Here is a 22,772-nt window from a genome sequence, read left to right as displayed (position 1 = left end):
GCTTTAGCAATGCTATTTTAATGTCACTATAGGTCTGTTTTTTGTGGTAAATGTTTCGCAACTAAAGTGTTGCTCATCACATGAATAAACGTTGACCTGTTAATGTTGGCTTAATTTGTAAGGATAGGTTGCTTTTTCACAAAAAAGTCATATATTCGAATTTCATTATCAATGTGAGAATTATGTTGGTGAATGATTTGTAAGAACTTTTATAAGTAATTTAAGGTTTCAGGGGCATGCCCTTACCTTTGATGGTGATCGGAATTAGATCTAATCAAGTTTTTGTATTACCAAAAAAAAAAATGTGATATGCTGGTTTTATTGTATTTGTAGACAAAATTAGGGACGATCCAAGTTACCAAAAAAGTACTGGACCAAAATCCGGATTTCTTTTCGATTGGGGCCAAGGATTTTGGTCATTTTCTAGTGATTTCACTGGGCAGTTGGCACAGGACCGGCAAGATTCCAACCCAGGCACAGTTGTGAAAAAACAGCAAAATGGAGCAGCCTAATGATGCTGTGTGTCGTCAGGGACTAGCAGGTATACAGATCTGACTAAATCAAAAGGGTCCCGAGACACCTCTTTCAAAATTTTTTTACTGTAGGTGGAATTTAAACTTGGATCTATAACTCAAAGAGGGACTCAATCCTTTTTTGTGACGACTGAGCCAAAACTCAGTGGTTGGTTAAATTAATATATACCTCACCCTTAGTGGATCTCTTCGCTCAAGCAAGTGCTGACATGGTTGACATTTGCATGGACACAGAATTCCGACAACATATGCTTCTCTGGACAATTTACCTTCGAATCCAAGTAAGTCGCCATAAATGCCTGAGTACTTGCATATGCGTGTTATTATCAGGTAAATATATGGTACAGTAAAGTGGTAAACACAATTATGCAATCAAAATTATTAATCACATAGAAACTACTTGCACGCTTGCATGAGACGATAAAAATTCAGGATGATACGTTAATTGGGACGGAATCCTGGGTTGGATATTGCCGCAAAAGGAAAACATGGATAGAGATTGGTGGTGAGATCCGTTAGAATCTATCTACTGGAGAAGGCAGTTTCAAATGTTGGCTGCGGGCATTGTGGCGCAGTTGAAACCTGAGAATGGTGGGTGGCACAAATGAGGCTGCTCTGAAAAGGTTTGCGAGGGTGCTTTCAGAAGAGAGAAGACCTGGACAGTCAAAAAGCCCAGAGCAGCTGTTGGGCCATCAATTCATAGGTCCGTGTTTCAACTTTGGATGACAATTCTTTGTCGCAAGTCTTTCAACTGACTAGGCATTAGTACGTACAATTATTATTTATCTCTGTGTTTATTTATTTATGTTTCTCTTTGTGATTTTCTGGCATGGTGGTTTTTTCTTTCTTTTTCCGATTCATCAGCATCATCAACCTTCTGGAATCCTGTTATCAAATTCAGCCATTCTATGCCCATTGATTGAAATGGAATATTAGGATGAAAGCCATTTAGCTCCAATAAATTAAAATCAAATCGAGTAGTAGCATGTTGACAACAATTGCACCGAAGAATCCATTATCATCATGCGCTGGACTGGACGAGCAAGATTGATGCAAATGCTTTTATTATTATAATAATTACTCCCTCCGTCCCATTTTGATAGTCCTGTTTCTTTTTTCACACAGTTTAAGAAAAAATAGTTAACTTTATTGGAAAAGTAAATTTAGATTGTTATTTTCCTAAAATACCCTCACATTAAATATGGTACAACTTTATGGGAACATGAATTGATGGTAAAAAAAGAATCAACTCTCATTAAATGGATAGGTTTATAGTAACAACTACTTACATTGAATAAGGGTATTTTAGAAAAATTAAAATACAATTACATTATTCAATTGAAAAGTGGACTACAATTTGGGACAGATGAAAAAGGAATACAAGACTATCAAAGTGGGACGGAGGGAGTATATGTTATTGAGGGAAGATTGATGATGCAAATGTTCGATTTGGTGATTTTGAAGTCAAAAAGCAGAACCAACTAAATTTGACTTTGGCTTTTAAAATTTTGTTAAAGCACCATCCCCGTCCATCATCATAGCCTCCTCCTTTGTCTTGGCCTTGGGTCGACATTCCTCTCACCATTGATTGATTAAGAGTTGATATGAAAACTCATTCCTGTTGTCTGTTGTGTGGTAGTGGTGTACTAGTTTGATTAAAGCTTTTATTCCTTCAAAAACAAATGGGTTTGTTTGGATTAACTTGATTTCAAATAAAATAATTTACTTAATAAATTTTAATTATTTTTTTATTTTTCTAATCACCTTTTTATCTCACATCACATTACAAAAAGTGCTACATTAATTATCTCAAATAAATCATCCAAATAAACTCCTATCTCAAATAACGTTGAACGGCAACGTAGCATTTCTTTTACCCAAATGTATCCGTCAACGAACGAACGAACGACTTTAGTTACTACTCATAATATTGGATAAAACCAACATAAACACACACTAGAATACTCTAAAAAATGATATATATTTTTATTTGTTCCAAGTAGACTAGACACAAAAAAAAAATTGATATAATAATGCTAGTGCAGTGCTCCACAGACTCATCGCCATAACCTTCAATGACCTGAGCTCTCATTCATTAGAAGACCGTTCAGTTATAGCTCTATATTCTGCAGTCTTAATAGTTTCATATTGGATTGGCAAAGACATCTTAATATTTGAAGACATTTTCTGTGGGTTAATATTTGAACAAATTATTTTTGTCTATTTTATTCAAACAAAAACTGTTTGGTTTGCAGCAGCCGCTTGTGGACAAGACTGGAGTATCTAATGTAGATTATTGATTCTTTAAAATAAAAAAAAAAGGCAACGAATTATATGTCTACTTAGTTCAAACGAAAACTGTATGATTGGCAGCAGCCGCTAGTGGGCGAAAGTGGACATTATTGGACGGCGGCGGCTTACATTAGCGACCACCTGCAGCATTACACGTACTACATGCATCTGCAGTCTGGGCAGTTTAATCACTCACTAATTATTTCATATGTTCGTTGCAGTCCTGGCTGCAGACAGATTCCCATGCGTCTGCTCCTCTTTTTTTTTTTTTTTTTGGTTATTTAATAAAACTAGGCAAAAAGAGAAAGGGAAAATTTTGAATCATTAATTGCAGTAGATATCTATTAATATAATTTAAGGGGAGATTTTATAGTACTTTTGGGTATTATATCCTCAAATTAAATTCAGTGTTAGATGGTGAAATAAATGTTGTTGACTCTTAAATTATATGACAGTTTCAAAAGGCTTAGAGTGTGAACTATTATTTTCATTGAGAAATACAAGTTAAGGAATGATACCATAAATGGACCATAGAATATCTTTGATTTAAGTAGTCATACATGTCGGAAACTTCAAGCTGTAATTAGCAAATATCATCATCCCACATATCAAGAGCTTTTCAAATCAATCTAATCTTGCCCTTAACTGTTGAAGAAAAAGCGGATCAAGTAAAAAATCCAGATAACAATAATGATCTACACACGAGAAATTAGCGATGTGTAGGGGTGCCAAATGAGCAAGTTGCTTGCAAAATGCTCCTGAGCTATTTGGTCAAATTTCGACTCGATTTCGAGTTTGATTCACCTCGAGCTGAATTCAAGTAAATTCGAATATGGTCATCAAATTGAACTTGAACCTTTAGGTATTCTGTTCAAAAGCTTGTTGAACTTTATGAGTTTCATATATATATATATATATATATACATATTTTTTAGTTTTTCTTTTTAATAATTGTCAACTTACTTAAAAATCTCTATTTTTAGAAAAATTATATCTTTTACCACTCGATTTCGAACGCGATCTTGATCTCAATTTGCTTATCGAACTCCCTATATTTTTCATGATTCAAACTCAAGTTTTGAAATAGAAGATTCGTCAATCTCGAGTTCAGATAATGTAGTTTGAACTCGAGCTTGAATGCACCACAGTATTCGAGCTTGACTCAGCTTTTTGCGACCTGCAGGGATGTGTCGATCAAGTTCATTTTGATAACAAATCTCAGGAAAGAATTGTGGCAAGCTAGAAGCTAAAAGATGGGCCCACGTTTTGATTTTCGGTTGTTATTTATGAAGATATTTTGTCTTTAATTTGTTTCAGGGGAAAAACAAGTTATGATTTTGGCTTGTTGGCTATTCTATAATCCACTCCCCCACAAAAGTGTATAAATTAAAAGAAAGTCTAATATTAAAATATTTAAGTTGTCATTCTGTTTTATGATTGGGTGTATGTACGTATTAAGGTGATTTAATTTCCTGCCTACTAGGAATCATATCATCGACCATCGACATAAGCTACCGCAAATATCGTATTGAGCTGATAAATTAATAATGCATTAGCACATTCCAGGCTAACTTCCCCTTCCCTTCTTTTCCGTCTCGTGACAAATAACAAGCACATTCCAGGTTAGGATATCCCCAAAACAAAAAAAAAAAAAAAATTCAATTTATCTTGGTATATACAGCTTTGGGTAAAACACCACATGATTATCACTAATAAGATTCCTAATTAAGGTACTTTGATTAGTTGTGACATAAATCAAAATTTTCAACCATGTAAGCGGAATTCAGCAGCAAAAATAGTGGACCATTGGAATCAGCCTTTTCTTAGGTATTCTTCTAGAAACAAGCATGATGTCGAATAGTGGAATAGTGGACTTGACTTGCGGTGCATGCAAAATCTTGAGTTATCACTTAATTAGCGCAACAATAATCAATCAGGGCACGCTACTCTCTTTCACAGACTGATGATGCCCTACTGTTTAATCATGAATAATATAATAATCGTTTATTATCAAGATTTTCCCTCGTTGAAAGGGATGTCGACGTGACTTGAAATTCTCTATAATTACCTGACATGTTTGTGATTGTATGCATCATCATCCTCTGTTGCAGCATGGTATTGGGGAAAAAAAAAATGTTAAAGAGGGAGCGGTAGATCAAAATTTTCATGTCGTTGTCAATTAGAATAATTTTTTTATAACTCGATCTTATATATATTGATAGTGTATACATTGTTATTATCAGATAAATATCACATAATTAAAGTATAGATTTAAAATTCAAATTCAATGTACGTGACGTTTCAACCACAATCTTGCTTGAGACACAATAATAAATCATTAGGACCTTAGTTGCCTGCATTTTATATATATATATATATATATATATATTAATAATAATATAGTCCTAAAATAAACAAACCCTTTTAAGGATACGTTTCTAGAAGCCAATATCTAATCCCATACGAACAATTATGGGACAAACCTGAACTGACTAGTGATTGGGTGCGACCTACACTACAAAAATAACAAAATGAAGGCACAGCAAGAAAGAAGACCGATGACCTTCCTTCACCTCCACATCTGAAATTGTGGGCCCCTAGCCATTGCGGAGTGAAAGAGAAAGGCCTTCTAGAAGGCTTGGCACGAGGAAGGCAGTATCATGAATATCTCCCATCTCTAGCTTTTCCACGTAGAAATATCTTTGTTTTATTTATTTTTTGTGATTATATGTAATAAAATTTGCTCCTATGTGATTGTCTCCAAACATTTAGCCGGGAAATCAAGAAAGAAATCAGAAGAAATCACTCATATTTTCAGCATATAATCCTCTAAATTGCAAATAACATCAAATATTTTTTTTTTTTTAAAAAAAGAAATCAGAAGGACCAGAACAAAGAGATTTGCTTCTGGGACATCAAGAAAGTCAAAATCAATTATTTGTCTTTAAACATGAATTCGAGTTCCTGCAGCATTATTTTTGACATTATTTGGGTTGTAATTTTTAAATTTTTTATTAAAAAAAAAAGAGTATATTGTGATTTATGGCAAGCGATGGGAAAAGAAAACTCACAATTCAAAAGGAGGTCAAGGTTCAACCTGTAATTAATTTGGTAAAGAGGAAGGTTATTTTCTGGCGAGAGAGTTCGAACACACGCCTTCTGCGGGCCACAGCTTTGCAAAGTGTCTAGAAGCTCTGGCACGTGCCAAACGACACTCGCCATACTACACTTGATATACCGCTGGCGCCGCCGAAGACTCCTTTTGATCCCTATCCTATCTGTGGGCTGATTTTGAGCCGAATAGCCCATTGGCCATTGGAGTCTGGTCAACCCTGTCATTTTGTTGCTTTTTTTTTTTTTTTTTTTTTTTTTTTTTTTAAGGTGTGTCCCGCAGGGAGTGGACCCCGCAGACTATTCACCACCCTCAACAACTTGCTGGCAGCAAGGTTCGAACCAGGGACCTGAAGCCCCATCTTCAACAACCTCAACCACCAGACCAAGCCCCTGAGGGCGCTTATTTATTTCTACTGTACTTACTTGCATATATTTTCATGTCGATTAACTAAGGTATTGCTATATATATAGAAGTTGACTTTTGATGATAAAAAAACTACTCCAGGTATTGCTATACTTAGACTTCTTTTTCTTTTTATTCTCCTCTCTCTCTCTCTCTCTTTTTATTTTTTTCGAATAGCGAAGTAAATTTTGGTTAATAGAGGAAAGAATCGAAAGAAAAAAGAAAGAAACAGTAGTGGTTTAGATTTATTAGAAACAAAATCCAAAAAGAATAAGAATAAACAAGTTTTTAAACAACTAAAGCAGTCGGCGGCTTCGATAAACCAAGCCGACGAGAGAAATGAGCAGTCCTCTAAAATCCGTTGGAGCCATGTCAGCAGCTGAGCCCAAAACAGACAGCAGCACCGCACCGGCAGCCGCTGGGAAATATGAGAGAGAGAGCCCACGGCATCATCACTGGGGCCCACTACACACTCTCTCTCTCTCTCTCGGTTTCTTCATTTCCAAAACACTCCCCTTCTCTCCCCCTATCGTCCCCCTTGACCTCTATATATATGTCTACTCCGTAATCCATATCCCATCTCAAATTGCCAACACATCATCTCAATTATTTGAACGGTCGGAACCCTAAAGTTTTTCTTTGGCTTCTGGAATCTCTCTGTCAAATTCTCACCAGCAAATTTCCCAAATCTCGCAGGAAAAGGAACATGTCCTTTGCTGTAAATAGGATTACGATTTGCGCAGCTGTATCCGAGGCATCACCGCCGGCGGTGGAGACTAGGACAAAGCCCGGAAATCTCTATCGGGTGCTAAGAGTGAAGCAGAACGCGTCTCAAGTAGAGATCAAGACGGCGTACAGGACACTAGCCAAGATTTATCACCCGGACGTCGCCGCCGTCGCTGCTAAGCACCCGGAGGAGTCCTTGGACGGATGCGATTTCATTGAAATTCACAAGGCTTATTCGACGCTGTCTGATCCGGATTCGAGGGCGGTTTATGACTTGACCTTGACTATTGGGAGCCAACCACAACCGCTGGGGGTTAATTACTCGGCGCCGGGTGGGTTTCGGAGGCATGCCGGGTTTTATACGACCCGGAGGTGGGAAACGGATCAATGCTGGTAAAGCTTCAAAATTTTTTTTTGGCGTTTCGAGAGCTTAGACGTGGGGGGACCCACATTTTCGCCGGCAATGGACCCACGGATGCATATTACAACCGGGATGCATATATCGTATATGTGAAATGGCGACTGGCCAGTCCGGGATTGGGGGTTTTGCTTTTAGCCGGCAACGTCGTGCCGTGTAAATTCTATCCTCGTGCTTCATTTATCCTAGATATACTTTTTCTTTTCTTTTGTAATACCCTCCACCATTTTTAACGAGGGATTATGTGAAAATGATTAAATCAGTAAATACTAGATTCTCTTGGTCCTCTTTTCTTTCTTTTGTCTTTTTTTTCTAGGAGGTGTTTTTTTAACTCATTAACTATTAAATTGCATATAACCTGCTCTGAATATACACACTATAATAATTACTATCCTTCGTTTATATAATTTTTCTAATTAATCTCATCTTTTCAAAATTTTAACATTTGAAATCCACTATCTATCTCTCTTCTTTTTTTTTCTTTTTTTTTTTTTGGCCTTTAAGCATTCTATCCTTTACTTTTGTTCTTATTCTTTTTATAGTAGTGTATATTTTTTTATTTTGGGAATCTTTTTTTCTAAATTAAGAACAGCGTGTGCGAGTAGGAAAAAAGGCGGTCTTGTGGTACTAATAAGTAGTAATAAATACTATTCCCTCCATCTCATTTTATATGTCATGGTCAATTTTACACATAATTTTAAAAAAAATAAAATGTAACCAAGACACATAAGGATGGGAAATGGACATAGTATTAACATTTGGAAGCACAGACGGATAATGAATAGGGGAAAAGGGAAGATATCTACTTTGAAGCTACCAAAATGTCAACTGTAGAAGGTACATAAATAAATTAATACAAGATGGAAAGTGGAAAGTGGATATGATAAGTGCTGTGTTCAGTGAGGAAGATTGCAAGCGTATCATCAGTACCCCAATCGGCATTCATAATGGAAAAACAGGTTAGTATGGTCATTCTCAGCTACAAGAGTGTATACTGTTAAAACCGGATACATGGTTGCAAAGGAAATCCAACAGGGAAAAAAGGAAAGGACACAGCAAAAGGAAGTAGTTCATAGTTGCAGAAATGAGCAGAATTCTGGAGCTTGCAAGTTTCTGTGGAGTCTAAATATTGAAGCAGAAGCTCAAACATTTCATAGGGAAGTGTTTGCATAGAATAATCCCAGTGAACGAGGTGTTGTGGAGAAGGTACAGAAACAATTGAACATATATGATGTTCTTTTGTAGAAATCCTGAGATGATATGGAAAGTCGCCCCAATTAAGTGGGTAGTATCATGAAAGCCAAAGATAGAGCGGAAAGGAAAGATCATATTATACTAACTGTAAACAGATTATGGTAGATTTGGAAGTTGAGAAATTAGATACAGTTCAATGGGAAAAAAAAAGTGTCCACACAATTAAGGGGGCTGTGCGGACGTGGATCGAATATCAGAATGTACAGAGGGAGAAAGCAGATGAAGAAGAAGAAGAAATGGAGGTAAACTCATGAGGCGAGAAGAAATGGCTACCACCGCACGAAGGTACAATCAAGCTCAATACTGATGCAACGGTAGATACAAGGAAAGGCTAGGGAATTGTTGCTAGAGAAGCTAATGGAGGAGCCCTGATAAGAGCTTGGGTAGGTCCTGAACAAAGAGAATCAGTGAACCATTCATTGATAGAAAAATCAAATGCACGCACTTGTCAAAGCAAGGTTAGAAGGCAACACTAATGACCCCAAAATAGGATCAATTCTACAAGATATCAGTCTTTGTGATTAGGAAAGAGTTTAGTGAGTGTAACTTCTCTTTTATTAAAAGGGAAGGCAACCATCATGTTAGTTACAAGCTGGCAAAGTATGCCATACACTTGATTAGTGAAATTAAGTGGAAGGATTCCTTCCCTCTCTGGTTAGTTAGATTAGCTGGAAAAGATGTAGTAAGAGCAGTTACTCCAATTTTGTAACAGCTTTCGTTATATATGAAAATGTTATCATTTGGCATTAAAAAAAAAAAAAAAGACACATAAGCTATCAAAAAGAATGTTTTAACATTATTACCCCTCAATTAAATTTCAACGTTTTGTTGGTTGGGCTTGGAATTTTAAAGAAGGCATAACTACCTAAAAACAAAAATAATTTGTCGTCTGATTTATTAAAAGAAGATGACTTAAATGCTTTTCCTTGAAAATTGTAGTAAGGGTATATTAGAAAAGTTGGATTTCATTTATTTTTATTTTAAATTATAACAAATATTTTGAAATAAACTAAAATAGAAACCAAGACATATAAAATAGGATAGAGGGAGTATTTGGTGTCCATAGTAATATTCGGTCCAAGTTTTGATAAATACAAATTATCCAATCGATTTTTTCCTACAAGTGCGAATAAATAAAGAAAGGAAAGAAGAAGACGACCTTTGTGGACGCCAAGATTGATGGATCCTTGTAAAGACAGAAGACAATCAACCATATAGCCTGGAAGAAACTCGTCAACGATCAAACTCCCTCAAGAGGAAGTCAAAACTTTGAATGGACGGACAGCTCTATCCCAGAGGAAAAATCAATTAGCACCATATTCTGACAGACACTTGGGGAAGGGAAAGGATTCATACGGGGAAGGTTGTAATTCACGCAGAGAATGCAAAGCTCCGGATCATGAAAGGATTGAAGAAACGTCCATTTCGAATTTTCACACACATTCCGGTCAATCAACGCTATCAAGAAATCATCACTCTTTTCTACGCACACCGCTCAAACTATAAATATTACTAATCAGAGCAAATAACTTCGCAGACATTTGAATACCTATGATTTGGCAGACACGAAACTTCGCCTCAATCCCCAACAAAGATGGATTCAACAGCACCTACATACAGCTTTGAATCAGAGTAGAAGTAGGAACGGCCAGTGGAAAGAGAAGGAAGGGGCATCGTACAAGTGAACGAATTACTTCCACAGAATCTATAGGCCCATTGAGGGAAAAAAACCCTAAAAAAGGGAGCAAAAAAAAAAAAAGAAAGAAAAGTTTCCAATTATTGTATTAAACAGAAAAAATAAATCCCTCATTTAGAATTTGTTGCAGATGAGATGCTGGTATTTCTATAGATACAAAACCTCATATCCACAGACCTTTCAACCAAAGACTCAACAGAACTCGAGAACCACAGTGATTACTGCACAAATTTTAACGTTTTCATATGCAAGACGATACAAGAAAAATAGGAAGAGCCGGGGGGAGGGGGGGGGGAATGGATAATAAAGGAATTGTACTTTACTCTACATAACCAGATCCCTTTCCATAACAGTCCCTAAAACTTTGTACAAATCCTTCTCCTTCGACCTTATGTCCACATTATTATGGCGATACTTCGGGTATCATTTACAGGTCATCAGCATGGAGTTGATGACATGCATGATTAGACGGATACCGGAAAGATCAGCACCTGAAGTTGATGGAAGGCTGCGATGATGGTTTAATATTTGGTAAACCTGCTCAAAGATAGGACGCACATGAACTGCAATCACTTGGTCAGTAGGATTTATCGCAGATAATATATCCCTCATCCAGGACAATTTTCTTGGCGTCTCCTTGCTGACATCACATGATAACTGCTGTAAAAGAGAAAGGAGAACCCCTTGGCTCAAGGGTAGAGGATTCATGGACAAGATCCCCTGCAAGTCAACCTGGTGAACACACAAAATATCAAAGGAAAACTTAATGGGAACACAAGCAAAAGTAGCTAAAGATGGTTTATGAACATCGCAAGTAGATCAACCATATAGACAACCAAGATGAGTACAAAAATACATTAACAGCAATGACCGAAAACCCAAGAAAAAGGAACGTTGAGGCCAAAATAGTACTAAGAATATCATCTTCCTTGACGGAGGGTAAAAACGCAAATACAAGTAGAATGGAGGATAAAATTACAATACAAGCGGAATAAAACAGACCCCAAGCAGAATGAGATTCTCTCTTTAAGTTATGAAGTAAACTGGACTTCCCTTGACTAGGACACTTAAAACAGGACTACCAGAAAAACAAAAAGTGAAATCTCATGAAACACCCAGCTATGCAAGAGCAATTGTGCCCATGCATTTATGCTACCTTAAGCGAAGGTAAATCAGGCAACTATGCTTTCAGTAACTCACAGTAATCGTCCCTAGGCACTTGGAACGAGGATAGCTTTTTAATTTATACATCATTTACTCTTTATCCTAACTAGGTGAGACAAACAGCATACCTGGGAGCACAGCCACGAAACAATAAAAACATCACTTCTCTGCAGGGCTGCAGTGAAAGCCTCCTCATATTTACGTTCAGTTATAAGCCTAGAAAGCTCTTTAGTAGGATCCAACGGTGCCTCAAGCTATTTAAGACCACACAGGGCCAAAATGAAAAAGGATGGATTAGGAATACGCAGCTAAGATGAGAAGAAAAAACTTCAAGTGGCCTTGAGAAGACCTAAAGATAAACATGAGCGGACAAACCTTTTCATGTAGACCAGCCAATGGACCATTGCTGAGCTGACTAACAAGTGGATTGGTAACTTTTGAATTTGCTCCCGCAACAGCGAGAGCTAACAACTTTCTGTGACCATCAGCCAACTCACTGCTCAGAGTTTGAGTCATTGATGATGCTGAACTAATAGCATCCTGTAAATATTACAGTTCAATCAGAAAGATCCTGTTGACAAGATAGCTTTGTTATGGAACAAAACATATGATGGACAGACATGCTTAAACTCCATACCCTTAAAGCAAGTGCCAATGGAGAATGTGATGAATCAAATTGTTGCAATGCTGCAGTTGCATGCTCACCCATTCCTTTTTGGAATGTAGCATCAACTTGTTCAAACATGGACCTGCAAGACATCTCAAAGGCTGGGATAACTGAAGCTTCCAAACTCGATTTGAGAGTTTCCTGCAACACCAATTTTCACTCTTAGAACAAATGAGTTCAGGACGAGATAGCCTGAAAGATATCAACACATCTTCTTCAACAACTACAACCTAGAACAATATTGAAATTTTAAACTCTCTAACCATGACAAGTTGAAGAAAAGCAGTTCATGCGAATGACGTGTCTGGACAATCAACAAGTTAAAGCACATAGATGAATACACATAAGCATGAATGTATAACTTAATTGTCGCATTAATATTTAACTATTACTGACAATAGAAACACACCTACACCTAACTGTATGCTGTATAAGAACATTTAGAAAGAATCTGCAACACAATAAAAGCCTTACATGCAAACCTGACTTAGTCACAAGTTCAAAAAAAAAAAACTCAGATCATCCAGAAAGAACTTCAGCCAATCTTCATTCTTCCACTAAATATATGTTTTCATAATTTCCAGTTGACTAAAACACGAATTGGAAATAACATAGACGATATGGCAGAATGATTTGAATTTCTCTGACTCACTTGGAGAGCTTGCTTTCCAGAAGTCTGAAATTGTGTCTGGATTTGCCGAGCAACAGTAGCTTCTAGTTTAGAATTGACTGACTTCTCGAGTTGATTAACTGCTTTATCAGCAACTCCTTTCTGTGTCACAGAGAAGCAGTTAGATAATAGTAAAAGCACATCCAACCGGTGGCTTAAATCTTAAGAATATTGACCTGGAAAGCTTCTGTAATAGCAGTAGATACTGCTTTCTCAATACTGGGAGTAATTGTCCTTCCTACAGCTTGACCAACAGCACCTAATTCCTTTTTAACAGCCCTCTCCACCATAGCTGGCAAGTCCTTGTTCAAACAACTAGTAATCAGATTTGCAATTTGCTGTGTGCGGTCACGTGATGACTTTTCTTGTTTTGCATTCTCTTCTTGAAGACGAGCCCAGAGTGCATCGGCATTGGCCTTGACAGCTTTCTCTGTGTTTTTCCCCAAGGCTGCCTCAAGTCTTCTGCCCTCTTTGGTAACAGGGACAGCAACCATCATATTCATCTGCTTTTGCACATCTTTCTGCATACTCATGAGCTGCAAGAGATGGCAGGAAGGAAATAAATAGGAGAACTACAAACCAAGCATGTTGGTAACAAAGCGCAAATCCTTTATTTGGTTGGGCTAGTAGTCTGGTCAAGGAATGTTGACTCACTCTAGAAAATTCCGGCAGCGAAAAAAAAAATCTTGAAACCGCAGTCCCTCTTAAAAAAGAAAAAAAAAAAGCACAATGTAATGTGATTTTTCTAAGCTGACCCATAAGAAAATCAGAAGGTAAAAACCTTGGTAACTAGGTTGCGCCTCCCATTTCTTCTTGTAAGGTTCGAGAGCAAACAAAAAACATACATCAACAAATTGATAAAAAAGTAACATTCAAAAAATTACATTTCTGTATCTTGAAAGATTTGCTGATACAAAGGCAAAAAGTGCTGAACCAAGCTCTAGACTTAAAAATTCATGGCGAACCAGCTGAACTAATTCTTGAAACATTTATACCAGGAATAATATCTCTATCACCCTCAGTAAGGTTTAAAGGCACGAGTACAGCACATTTAAGTTAGGGGACCATAATACTTCAGATGGCAGGATATCGTAAAATAGTATCTAAGATGCAGCACTACCATGTTAAAAAGGTTTCCAAGTACTTGAGTTCATTCATTTATGGTACTTGTGTTGATTAGCCTGCATGTCACCATGATGAATTAGAGACACTTGTCCAAGAAAAAAGTTATGCTACTAGCTCAAGCAACATTAAGAAGTGAGCATTGTTCAAAGGCACAAAGAGCCATACTCATGCTACTTACTGGAGATTCAACCAAAACTTAGTAGCAGTTGAGGTAAATAGGGTGCTAGACAATCAACTGTATAAAAGCATTAATCACGACACTGGAACCAGCCTCCAATATGAATGAACAAGTAAGAAAACCAGTTCCAACAAAAAATCACCATATAAAATAGGATTAGGCACTGACTACATGCCAAGCTAAGCTAAATCCATGAAATATTACATAGAACCGTGTAAGGAATCACCTGATTTATCGACTCTTGCATTGCCTGAATTTGCGAATATACAGTTTCTACAGAGGGAATAGTTGAACTTGCACCGGCTTCATTGGAAGAATCAGTGGAATTGAAGGGTGATGGGGACGATAGGCCAGATCCTTGATTGTTCTTCCCCTTTTGTTTTTTTCCTTTTGAATTTGATGCTGTCGTCTGTTGAACAGGTGCAGGAATAGCCGAATCGGCAATCTTTCCAGATACATCCTTTGCAGAGTCACGGGCTTCCTCTTCAGTAGTTGAAGGTTGAGCTGGGGTCTCACTTCCACTAGCAGCGTCAAATTGTCTAGTTTCCTCCACAATATAAGTTTCAGGAGACAAGGCACGACATTCTCGAGCCATCTCTATTCCAAGATCAGAGGCTTGAGAGTAAAATGACTTCTCCTTGTTTTCTGATACAAAATTGTGAAGTTCTTCATGAGAACCAATATCACTATTCTGACTAAATCTAGTTTCACCCACAACCTTAACCTCCACTTCGACATTTCGCCCGTCAGTGTTGATTACTACATCTTGAATATTTAATTCACCCTCGCTTTTCTGCTCATTAATGTGGTTAACTTCTGATGAAGAATTGGCCATCAAAATCTCAGAAGGTGTCACAAGATGAGTGGGGTGCTTGAACTGAACAGGATGACTGAGAGTAGTGGAAATATCATCACGCAGAACCTTACTTTCTTCGTTTCTAGATTCACCATCCAATGAAGGAACATCAGACAAAGTTGGATGAATTGCATCCAATTGCCTGTCAACTGAATACTCAATGATTTTTGCATCTCCACCACGATCGCTAAATGAGGACCCTGGGTCCAAGCTTTTCAAGGGACTTCTTAAACCAGATAGGTTACGAGACAACCTAGGACTCAAAGGAAGTGGAGGAGATGGGATGGAAGCAATATCAGCATTAGCAGTTACTGCTGGCAAAGAAACTGGTTTAGATTCCATACTTGAAGCAACAAAATCCTGTGAGGTAACTGACTCAACAGAAACTGAACTGACTGGATGTATCACAGGAGCTGCATTCTCAGAACCAATGTCTCGTATGGAGAGCTTTGGGGCAGAACCAGATAAAGGTATTTCGGTTGCTCTGCTTTCAGAGAGCTCAGAAGAAACATATCCATCATTACTGAGAGCGTCACGAGATACAATAGAGTCTGCTTTGTCGAGCATTGCATTATCCAATGGGGGTGGTAAACATTGGGATAATTCCAGAGCATACTGCTGAATAGCCTGTGTCTGGACGCAATACACCTGAACAATCTGTTCACCATGAGGTAGCAAATCACTAGTCCCAGTAAAACTCAATATTGGCATGGTGACAGTAAATTCTGCTACATAATCCATTCGGGTTGCTGTTGGGTTTGGACCATAATCCAAGTGCACCGCATATATAGCATTTTTTTTGGCATTTGCTAGTAAGAGAAGACCAGCTTGAGACAATGCAACAACTTGATTAAAGAATGCCTCCTCGATACGGGCTTCAGCTGAACTCTTCAACTCTAAAGTCTGAATACAATGCCAAGATTCAGAATCACTGGGAAGCAACCAGCCCTCTTCACTTGCTGATGCCCATATCTTTATTTCCTTATTTAAGGGACCCTGTTAACAGTTTTCACAGGTCAGATAGGGTAAAAAATAGCTTCAAATGAAAAGTGTAGTGAATATATCAACAAACCAAGAAAATCCCAGATAAAAAATGTTAAAGCCAAAGTCAAATTTGATAGTAGTCCCTATATCACAGATGGAATTTCCTGCTTGATATTTTAGGTTGTGTTTGAAAAAATGTCTACTTTCATAACATTTCATGATTAAGAAATGTCTGCTTTCATAATGTTGCATATTTAAGTTGTAGTCGCTGATACAAAGCTTTAGCTCTCTGTAGCTGCAGGTATAGAAACCTCTGAAATCACTTGTAAATTAAAGAACCATCAAAGGTGAAAAAGCCAACGGAGCCACCAAAAAAGGGAAACGGACATGCAAGCTCCACATTAGGTTTGGTTGTAAAGAATGATCAGGAATAAGTATTCAGATTATACTAATATTTAATGCACATTCTGTAAATTCACAGAAGACAACAGAAATGACACATTGGCTCTTCCTTTCAAGTGGAAACCCATAGCCGGATCAAAGTAAATTTAGATGAAGATGTTAGATGGATGACTGAGAATCAACACACAAGCATGACAGCATATTGCATTTCAATATGACTAACATATAATCTAAATGAATTCCAAACTTGGGTAATTATGAATCTCAGTAAAAAGAGAAACACAGAGAACATATTTTAATTATTATGATTAGCATAACTGAACTAAATGCTTAAACTAAGACATTTTTGAAGAAAGAGAACTATGAATTACACACCCCTGTGATGAGTATGATATGATCTGGACGGTGTGGGGCAGCAAGGAATGTAACAGAGTTAACCGGCTGACCATCATGTGGCCGCAGCACAGCAATTGGAAGCATCTTGCGATCTTCCCATATCTTTATCTGTTAGAAGACAAATCATATGTTCAAGTCAGCAAAAACATTTAAACAAAATTTTGACGACATTAAGCACATAGGAAGCACTGTCCAACATTCCCAAATGGGTGTAATCAAATAAATCAGTGGGCTTCACATAACAGTTGTAAATGGTGGCTCTCTATCAACTACCTCACACATTTTCTGCTACTTGTCAATCTTCCCATCCGGTGACCACAATAAAAAAGGTCCTAAAAACTTTTTTGAATGAGATTAACAGTTAAGAGTGCACCTTTTTCAGCTAAAAAACGCTAAAAGAATCAAGCTAATGGTATTAGATTATTGTTAGATCACCAGATATATAAATTGCCAAGGGTACAAGCATATATGCACTGATCACGAAACGCCACTAACATCGGAGGAAGTGAAATTATTGAAGCAGGAGCATCCAACTGTAGAAAACTTGAGAGTACACGTCTTATCCAAAGGGTTCAAGTCATTGCACAAAGCCACTCAAAAAATATGAAAATAGAAAAATAAAAGGAAAAACTGAAAACCCCGAAACAGAAAAGAGAAGAAACCACATGAAAGAGGAAGGCAAACGAGGTGTATGACACTAAGCTTAACCATAACAAGTAAATACCAACACCTTTGACTGCATACGAATCTAAAAACCTCTATCCCACAAAAGGATGAAGATCTTGCAGGTCATATAAAAGATATTCCAAAAAGAAAAGAAGATAATCACGAACCGTGCCATCCACTGAAGCAGACACCAAACGAGTGGTCATCCACTGACACATTGAAAGATCGGTTATTTCTCCATCATGGTTCCCAACAAGTTGTACTCCATCAATCAGCTTATCAACAGGACATTTGAGTGGTTCTTCTGCTGAACATGCTTCTCCTCTTCCGACCTTTGTGGTATCAATCTTCAGGATATGCCTTCCAATGCCAACAACAAGAACTTCCTGAAAGTAATTATCTTTACAAGTTAAGCCCAAAGAAAAACAGAGCAAAACTAGTAGATATAAATGAAAAGTTGGAAGGACTTATACTTGCTTATGACAATGCCAACAGACTCGTGGATGAACGGATTCACCTTCTCCGGTGAACTGAACTGCAATAGCTATCTTTCCAGTAATTTGGGGCTTGTCTTCCTCATCTGGACCTTCAGTAATCTTCCAAACATATACACGCCCATCTACGCTTGCACTGTAGAGATGCACGTTAGCATGACAAAGGCAAAAGGAAGATTGAAAGTGATAAAAACAGACAAGAATACTACCTAGCCAAAAGATGAACATCCTCAGCAAAGAAAGCCATGTCTGTGACCCTCTGAAACAATGCACATTACTTAGATAAGTTTAATAAACAGAGAAACAAATTAATGCACAATAACTAAGCAGCGATTGGAGGAATGCGCTCTACAACAGCAACAGACGACCAAATTAGCATTATCCACATGCAATGAGATCTCCATACCAAAATCTGATAAATAATATAACATGTATAACTAAAGTAGTTTAATAGATTGCATAATTTGCTCTCTCAGGAAGAAAACAAGATATAGGAAATTGTAATCTCTTCATAAAATAAGCAAATTTTGAACAGATAAATGCTAAGAAGTAGCAGGCAAAGAATTGGAATCAATGTGAGAGATACGTGAAATCTATTATTAACAAGATGAACTGTATTACAAAGAAAGAAAGTCCACGGTTAAGCATCAGAATAAAGAACTAAGATATCTTATATCTCTGAAACTTACTCGCGCTATGTCTGTGTGTGTGTATATATAATCTCAGAGTACCACTAAAGCTACAAATGCATTTGACATAAATGACTTCCATATTTTGGAAATTCCAGTGAGTGCATTAGCCACTTCATGATTATTAATAATGAGGATAGTATTAACAATGTTCCCAGATTTAGTTGAGTTAATACCATTTAAGCATATTCTTAAAAAATTCAGATAACCAGCGATGAAATGTTTGACTACTCAGTCCGACTTTTGAGCGTATCATTCTTATCCTCTCAACCCCAACAGCTGTCGATAATAATTACTTTGTGCCACATGTCATGTCTAGGAAAATGAATAAACACCAGAAAGGTCATAAAATCGGATTTATCCCCTGAGGGGTCTTGCACTGGATAATACGCTTTTTAAAAATATATTGCACCTGAGAACTTCTTATTTCAATAAAGAAATCAAACTATCACTTCCAATCCATTACCAACAAAGTTTGGTACAACATATATTCTAAGAATAGTTTTCAGTGACAAACCAATGTTCCTCTCAAATTGGGTTGTACGAAGGGGATGAACAAACAGATATGAATAGGGTTATACTGCACAAACAGATATGAATAGCACATTCCCTGATTTCAATTCTTTCAACGTCTGCCAAAGAAAAGGTAAAGGACAAGCCAGGATACATTGCGATTGTGGCCTTGATGGTTTTGTTGGACCATGGAAAAAAATAAATTATTCACATTTAAGGGGCGCAATTTAATCAAGCAAGTTCGAGTCGAGCTCAAGCTACTCGATTGAGGTTTCGAGTCAAGCTCGAGTATGTATATCATATATTCGAGAGTTCAATAAGCTCTATCGAGTACTTGGCATAATATTTAATTAATATATTATAAATAATTAAATCACCTTTTTAGGTTGATTATTTGCAATATTTACAACCCTAACCATTTGTCGAGCTCGAGTACTAAAGCTCAATATTGAGCTTGCCAACTTCTCGAATTCTATTGAGTCGAGTTCGAGCCTGCCCAATATTACATCGAGTCGAGCTCGAGCTTTGTTCAAACAACTTGCTCTTAATCGAGCTCGAGTATTGCTACTAGGCATCGAGTTCGAGCTCAAGTATGGCGATACTCGAGCTTGACTCGACTTAATATCACTCCTGCTATCCTGTGACGCGTGAAACTTCCAGCGTGTAAGATGGAGGTGGGAAAAATTAATATAATAATAGATGGAAAGTACCAAACAGCATGGCATTCCAACCCCTTCCCCCCCCCCCCCCCAAACAAAAAAAACCAAAAAAAAAAAGAAGACAAAAAGAACAACAAGCAGCAGTCTTAATTACACTTCTTATGCCCCTAGTGGCTGTGAGATCTTGAAATTCAACTGGGTCCCAACTAAAAGCCAATACCTAAATTCCTAGTGTCGAGCATTACCGTTTATAGCAAGCCCCAGAGTATGCTTCCCTTAGAATTGGGAAAGAAAATTCGAACATGACACGACTCTTGATATTGCCATTCCCATGTCCACACCAAAATATACCGTATGTATTCCAATTCTAGTTACCGCAATACATGCAAGAAAACCCAACAGCATCACTATAATCAGAGTGTATACAAGGAGTCTAGAGTAGTTTCTTTGGTAATTATCCTTGAATCTACAATTTTACTTACTCTCACTGGATATCATCCCATGCAATCCATAAGACAACAAAAGTTCATCCAAGTACCACCACAGATCAAGCCAAGAAGTTAATTCACACTTATTGCATATTACTCCCAAAATCCTATCTCTAAGTTCACCATGATCATATCCAGGGATGTGAAACTCAACAAATGCATAATCAAGACAGATATAGATCAAGCAAAGCAATTAGGCTAACCTGGGCAAGGCCCTTAAGTAAGGATCTCAATGCCGTATTGATATTGAGAACCCGAATGGCTCCTAATTTGAGTCCATAGCAAATGTAAGTCTTATTCACCGCAATCTGCCTTCCAAGAACCAGACCAGGGTCTGAACCATACTTGGTAATTGGAGTAACCTCGAGCTGAGGCTGCACCTCACCCGGCAACCTAACATCAATGTCATAAACCACGTGATCACCTATCAAATGCCGCCCCTTTGGCAGCTTACTGCTCGGCATCCGCATTGGCCCCGGATGGGGAAAACCCACATTCGGGCCAGAACCCATCATGGGCAAACTTTGGGGGTTGGAAAAATCTGATCCCCCAGAGTTAGTAGGCTGAATGGGAGGCATTGGCATGGCTGGTTGTGGCGGGATTTCGAGGGTAGAAGGCGGAGCACTCAACAAAGCCATCAGCCTCGCCCCTGGATTCTGGTTAGTGGCATTACTCCCACTGCTGTTGCCAACATTATTGTTATTATTACCGGGATTTTGGGGGAACTGGTGATGGAGAGGGCCAGAAAGAGGAGGCTGAAGCGGGGGTGTAGGAAAGGACATGGACCTCTGCTGGTGCAAATTACTAGTAAACTGAGAGGAGGGATCCGGCTGAAGTTGTGGAGGATTAGAACCACTGTTACTAAATTGGGGAAGATGGTGGTGGTGGTGGTGAAATTGGGGCGGAGGATGGTGGTGGAAAGGCGAGGTCTGAGGAGCGTAGGAGTAGGCCCCACCAGGGGCGCCACCAGTAGGAGGTGGATAAGAGGCGGAAGGAGGTGGGAATGGGCCAGAAATCAAATTAGGGTTATTAGGGTTTTGGGGATTGGGGGAAGAAGAAGGAGGAGGAGTAGGAGTAGAAGATGTAGGGTTGGGGACAACAGCAGCAGCAGCAGCAGCAGATGACGGTGAAGAGGGCTTGAAGAATTTATGCATATCAAATGGTCCTCCACCTGGTTGATTTGGATTGCCAGGGGAAGCCATCTATCCAATTATAGTTACTCCTAATCTCACAATCCCAATAGTTCCAGATTACTGAGATCTGAGAAAATATTGCAAAAAAATGTTCTGCTGCGTAAAATATATACGGAGTCCAATATATAATTATGTGTATGTGTGTGTGTGTGTGTGCGTGTGTGTGATTCCACAGTATAGAAGAAGGAAGCGGAGTTATGGAGATTTAAGATCCGATTGAGCAGAAGACAAGAAGGGAGTGAGGGAGGGGGAGGGACCAGAGGCCCAGATGGATGCGGGGGTGGGTCTTTTTTTCTCTCTCAGTTTCAACTGTGGTGGTGGGACGGACGGGATTTGAGTATTATTATGGGATTTTGGAGACTTTGGGGAGACCAAAATACACTGCGAGTCTACTACACTGTAGCATACATGAGAGAAGAAGATGGATGCGGGTAATAAGGCAACTAGGTTTTCTTTTATTATTATTATTATTATTGTTTGCCGGAATTTGTCTCTCTTTGGAGATCTATTCTTATTTCGAGCGTATTTGGATATGAGATTGTTTTGAAAAAAAAAATAGAATAGTAATATGTATAGTAGTATTTTTCATAATATAATATTCCTATGAATAATGTATATGAGATAAAAAAAATTGAAAATTATTTGTGGACAATTTAGCGTTTGTTTCTGGTATTCCTTTTCCTTCATTTGAAGCACTCTCCATGCATGGCAATTTTTTTTTTTTTTTTGGTAATCTGGAACATACCCTAACTCGAATCCTTAGGACCCGAGCCGGCACATCAAATCGCAGGAATGCACCACGGCCCCACGCAGCGACCTCAAACAAGTCACGGAGGTTCAAGTTTAGGGTAAAATTCGAATTCAAGATCACAAGAGTTCTTAAAAGTCCGCTTACTGCTGGATCATCCCATGAGGACCATGCATGGCAATGTTGGATAGATTAAGTAGGCAACCATTTTTTTTTTTTGTGATGCACCTACACGATTAAAGAGTAGCCTTTTATCCAACCCTCAATGCTTTAATGGATTTTTAAATCTTGCACGAAATAAATTACCGCTTACAAATTGAATTGCTATCAAATCAAATACTCCACCAAACTTGGCCATGCAAAAGACATAAGCTTGTGATGTTATATGTTATTTAGGGTACTAGGAGTTTTATTCATGTTTTAGCACAAATTTACCCGTGTTAC

General features: G+C 38.0%; 1 protein-coding gene and 1 long non-coding RNA gene across 3 annotated transcripts; both read right to left on the bottom strand.

Moving 5' to 3' along the window:
* Positions 1 to 9,973: 9,973 nt before the first annotated feature.
* On the bottom strand, positions 9,974 to 10,352 carry LOC140006801 (uncharacterized). Its single transcript, XR_011814629.1, has 2 exons — positions 10,290 to 10,352; positions 9,974 to 10,027 (listed from the first exon to the last, which is right to left on the bottom strand). It is a non-coding gene; the product is annotated as an uncharacterized lncRNA (long non-coding RNA).
* Positions 10,353 to 10,499: 147 nt separating this feature from the next.
* On the bottom strand, positions 10,500 to 21,987 carry LOC113688337 (enhancer of mRNA-decapping protein 4). Of its 2 annotated transcripts, none has more exons than XM_027206140.2 (12): positions 20,591 to 21,987; positions 18,248 to 18,297; positions 18,018 to 18,174; positions 17,712 to 17,930; positions 16,858 to 16,986; positions 14,467 to 16,092; positions 13,114 to 13,473; positions 12,920 to 13,039; positions 12,238 to 12,408; positions 11,976 to 12,140; positions 11,729 to 11,854; positions 10,500 to 11,168 (listed from the first exon to the last, which is right to left on the bottom strand). In XM_027206140.2, the coding sequence occupies exons 1-12, from the start codon at positions 21,587 to 21,589 to the stop codon at positions 10,860 to 10,862; spliced, it is 4,431 nt and encodes a 1,476-aa protein (XP_027061941.1). In that variant the 5' UTR covers positions 21,590 to 21,987; the 3' UTR covers positions 10,500 to 10,859. The 2 variants fall into 2 exon arrangements, with proteins under 2 accessions (XP_027061941.1, XP_071905503.1); XM_072049402.1 differs by having other exon boundaries at positions 10,500 to 11,156.
* Between the last annotated feature and the right edge of the window lie 785 nt (positions 21,988 to 22,772).

This window comes from Coffea arabica, chromosome 5e, assembly GCF_036785885.1.
Source record: "Coffea arabica cultivar ET-39 chromosome 5e, Coffea Arabica ET-39 HiFi, whole genome shotgun sequence".
NCBI classification, from domain to species: Eukaryota; Viridiplantae; Streptophyta; class Magnoliopsida; order Gentianales; family Rubiaceae; genus Coffea; species Coffea arabica.
The sequence above is the reverse complement of the archived record's forward strand: the minus strand, read 5'-3'. Positions and strand labels throughout refer to the sequence as shown.

Bases quoted from the DNA above. Each gene is read 5' to 3' on its own strand.
- LOC113688337 (XM_027206140.2), bottom strand. From the start codon at position 21,589: ATGGCTTCCCCTGGCAATCCAAATCAACCAGGTGGAGGACCATTTGAT. The intron at 18,298-20,590 runs GTTAGCCTAATT...GCATTGTTTCAG, and splicing joins TACTTAAGGGCCTTGCCCAG to AGGGTCACAGACATGGCTTT. The intron at 11,169-11,728 runs GTATGCTGTTTG...TGTGTTCACCAG, and splicing joins TTTCGTGGCTGTGCTCCCAG to GTTGACTTGCAGGGGATCTT.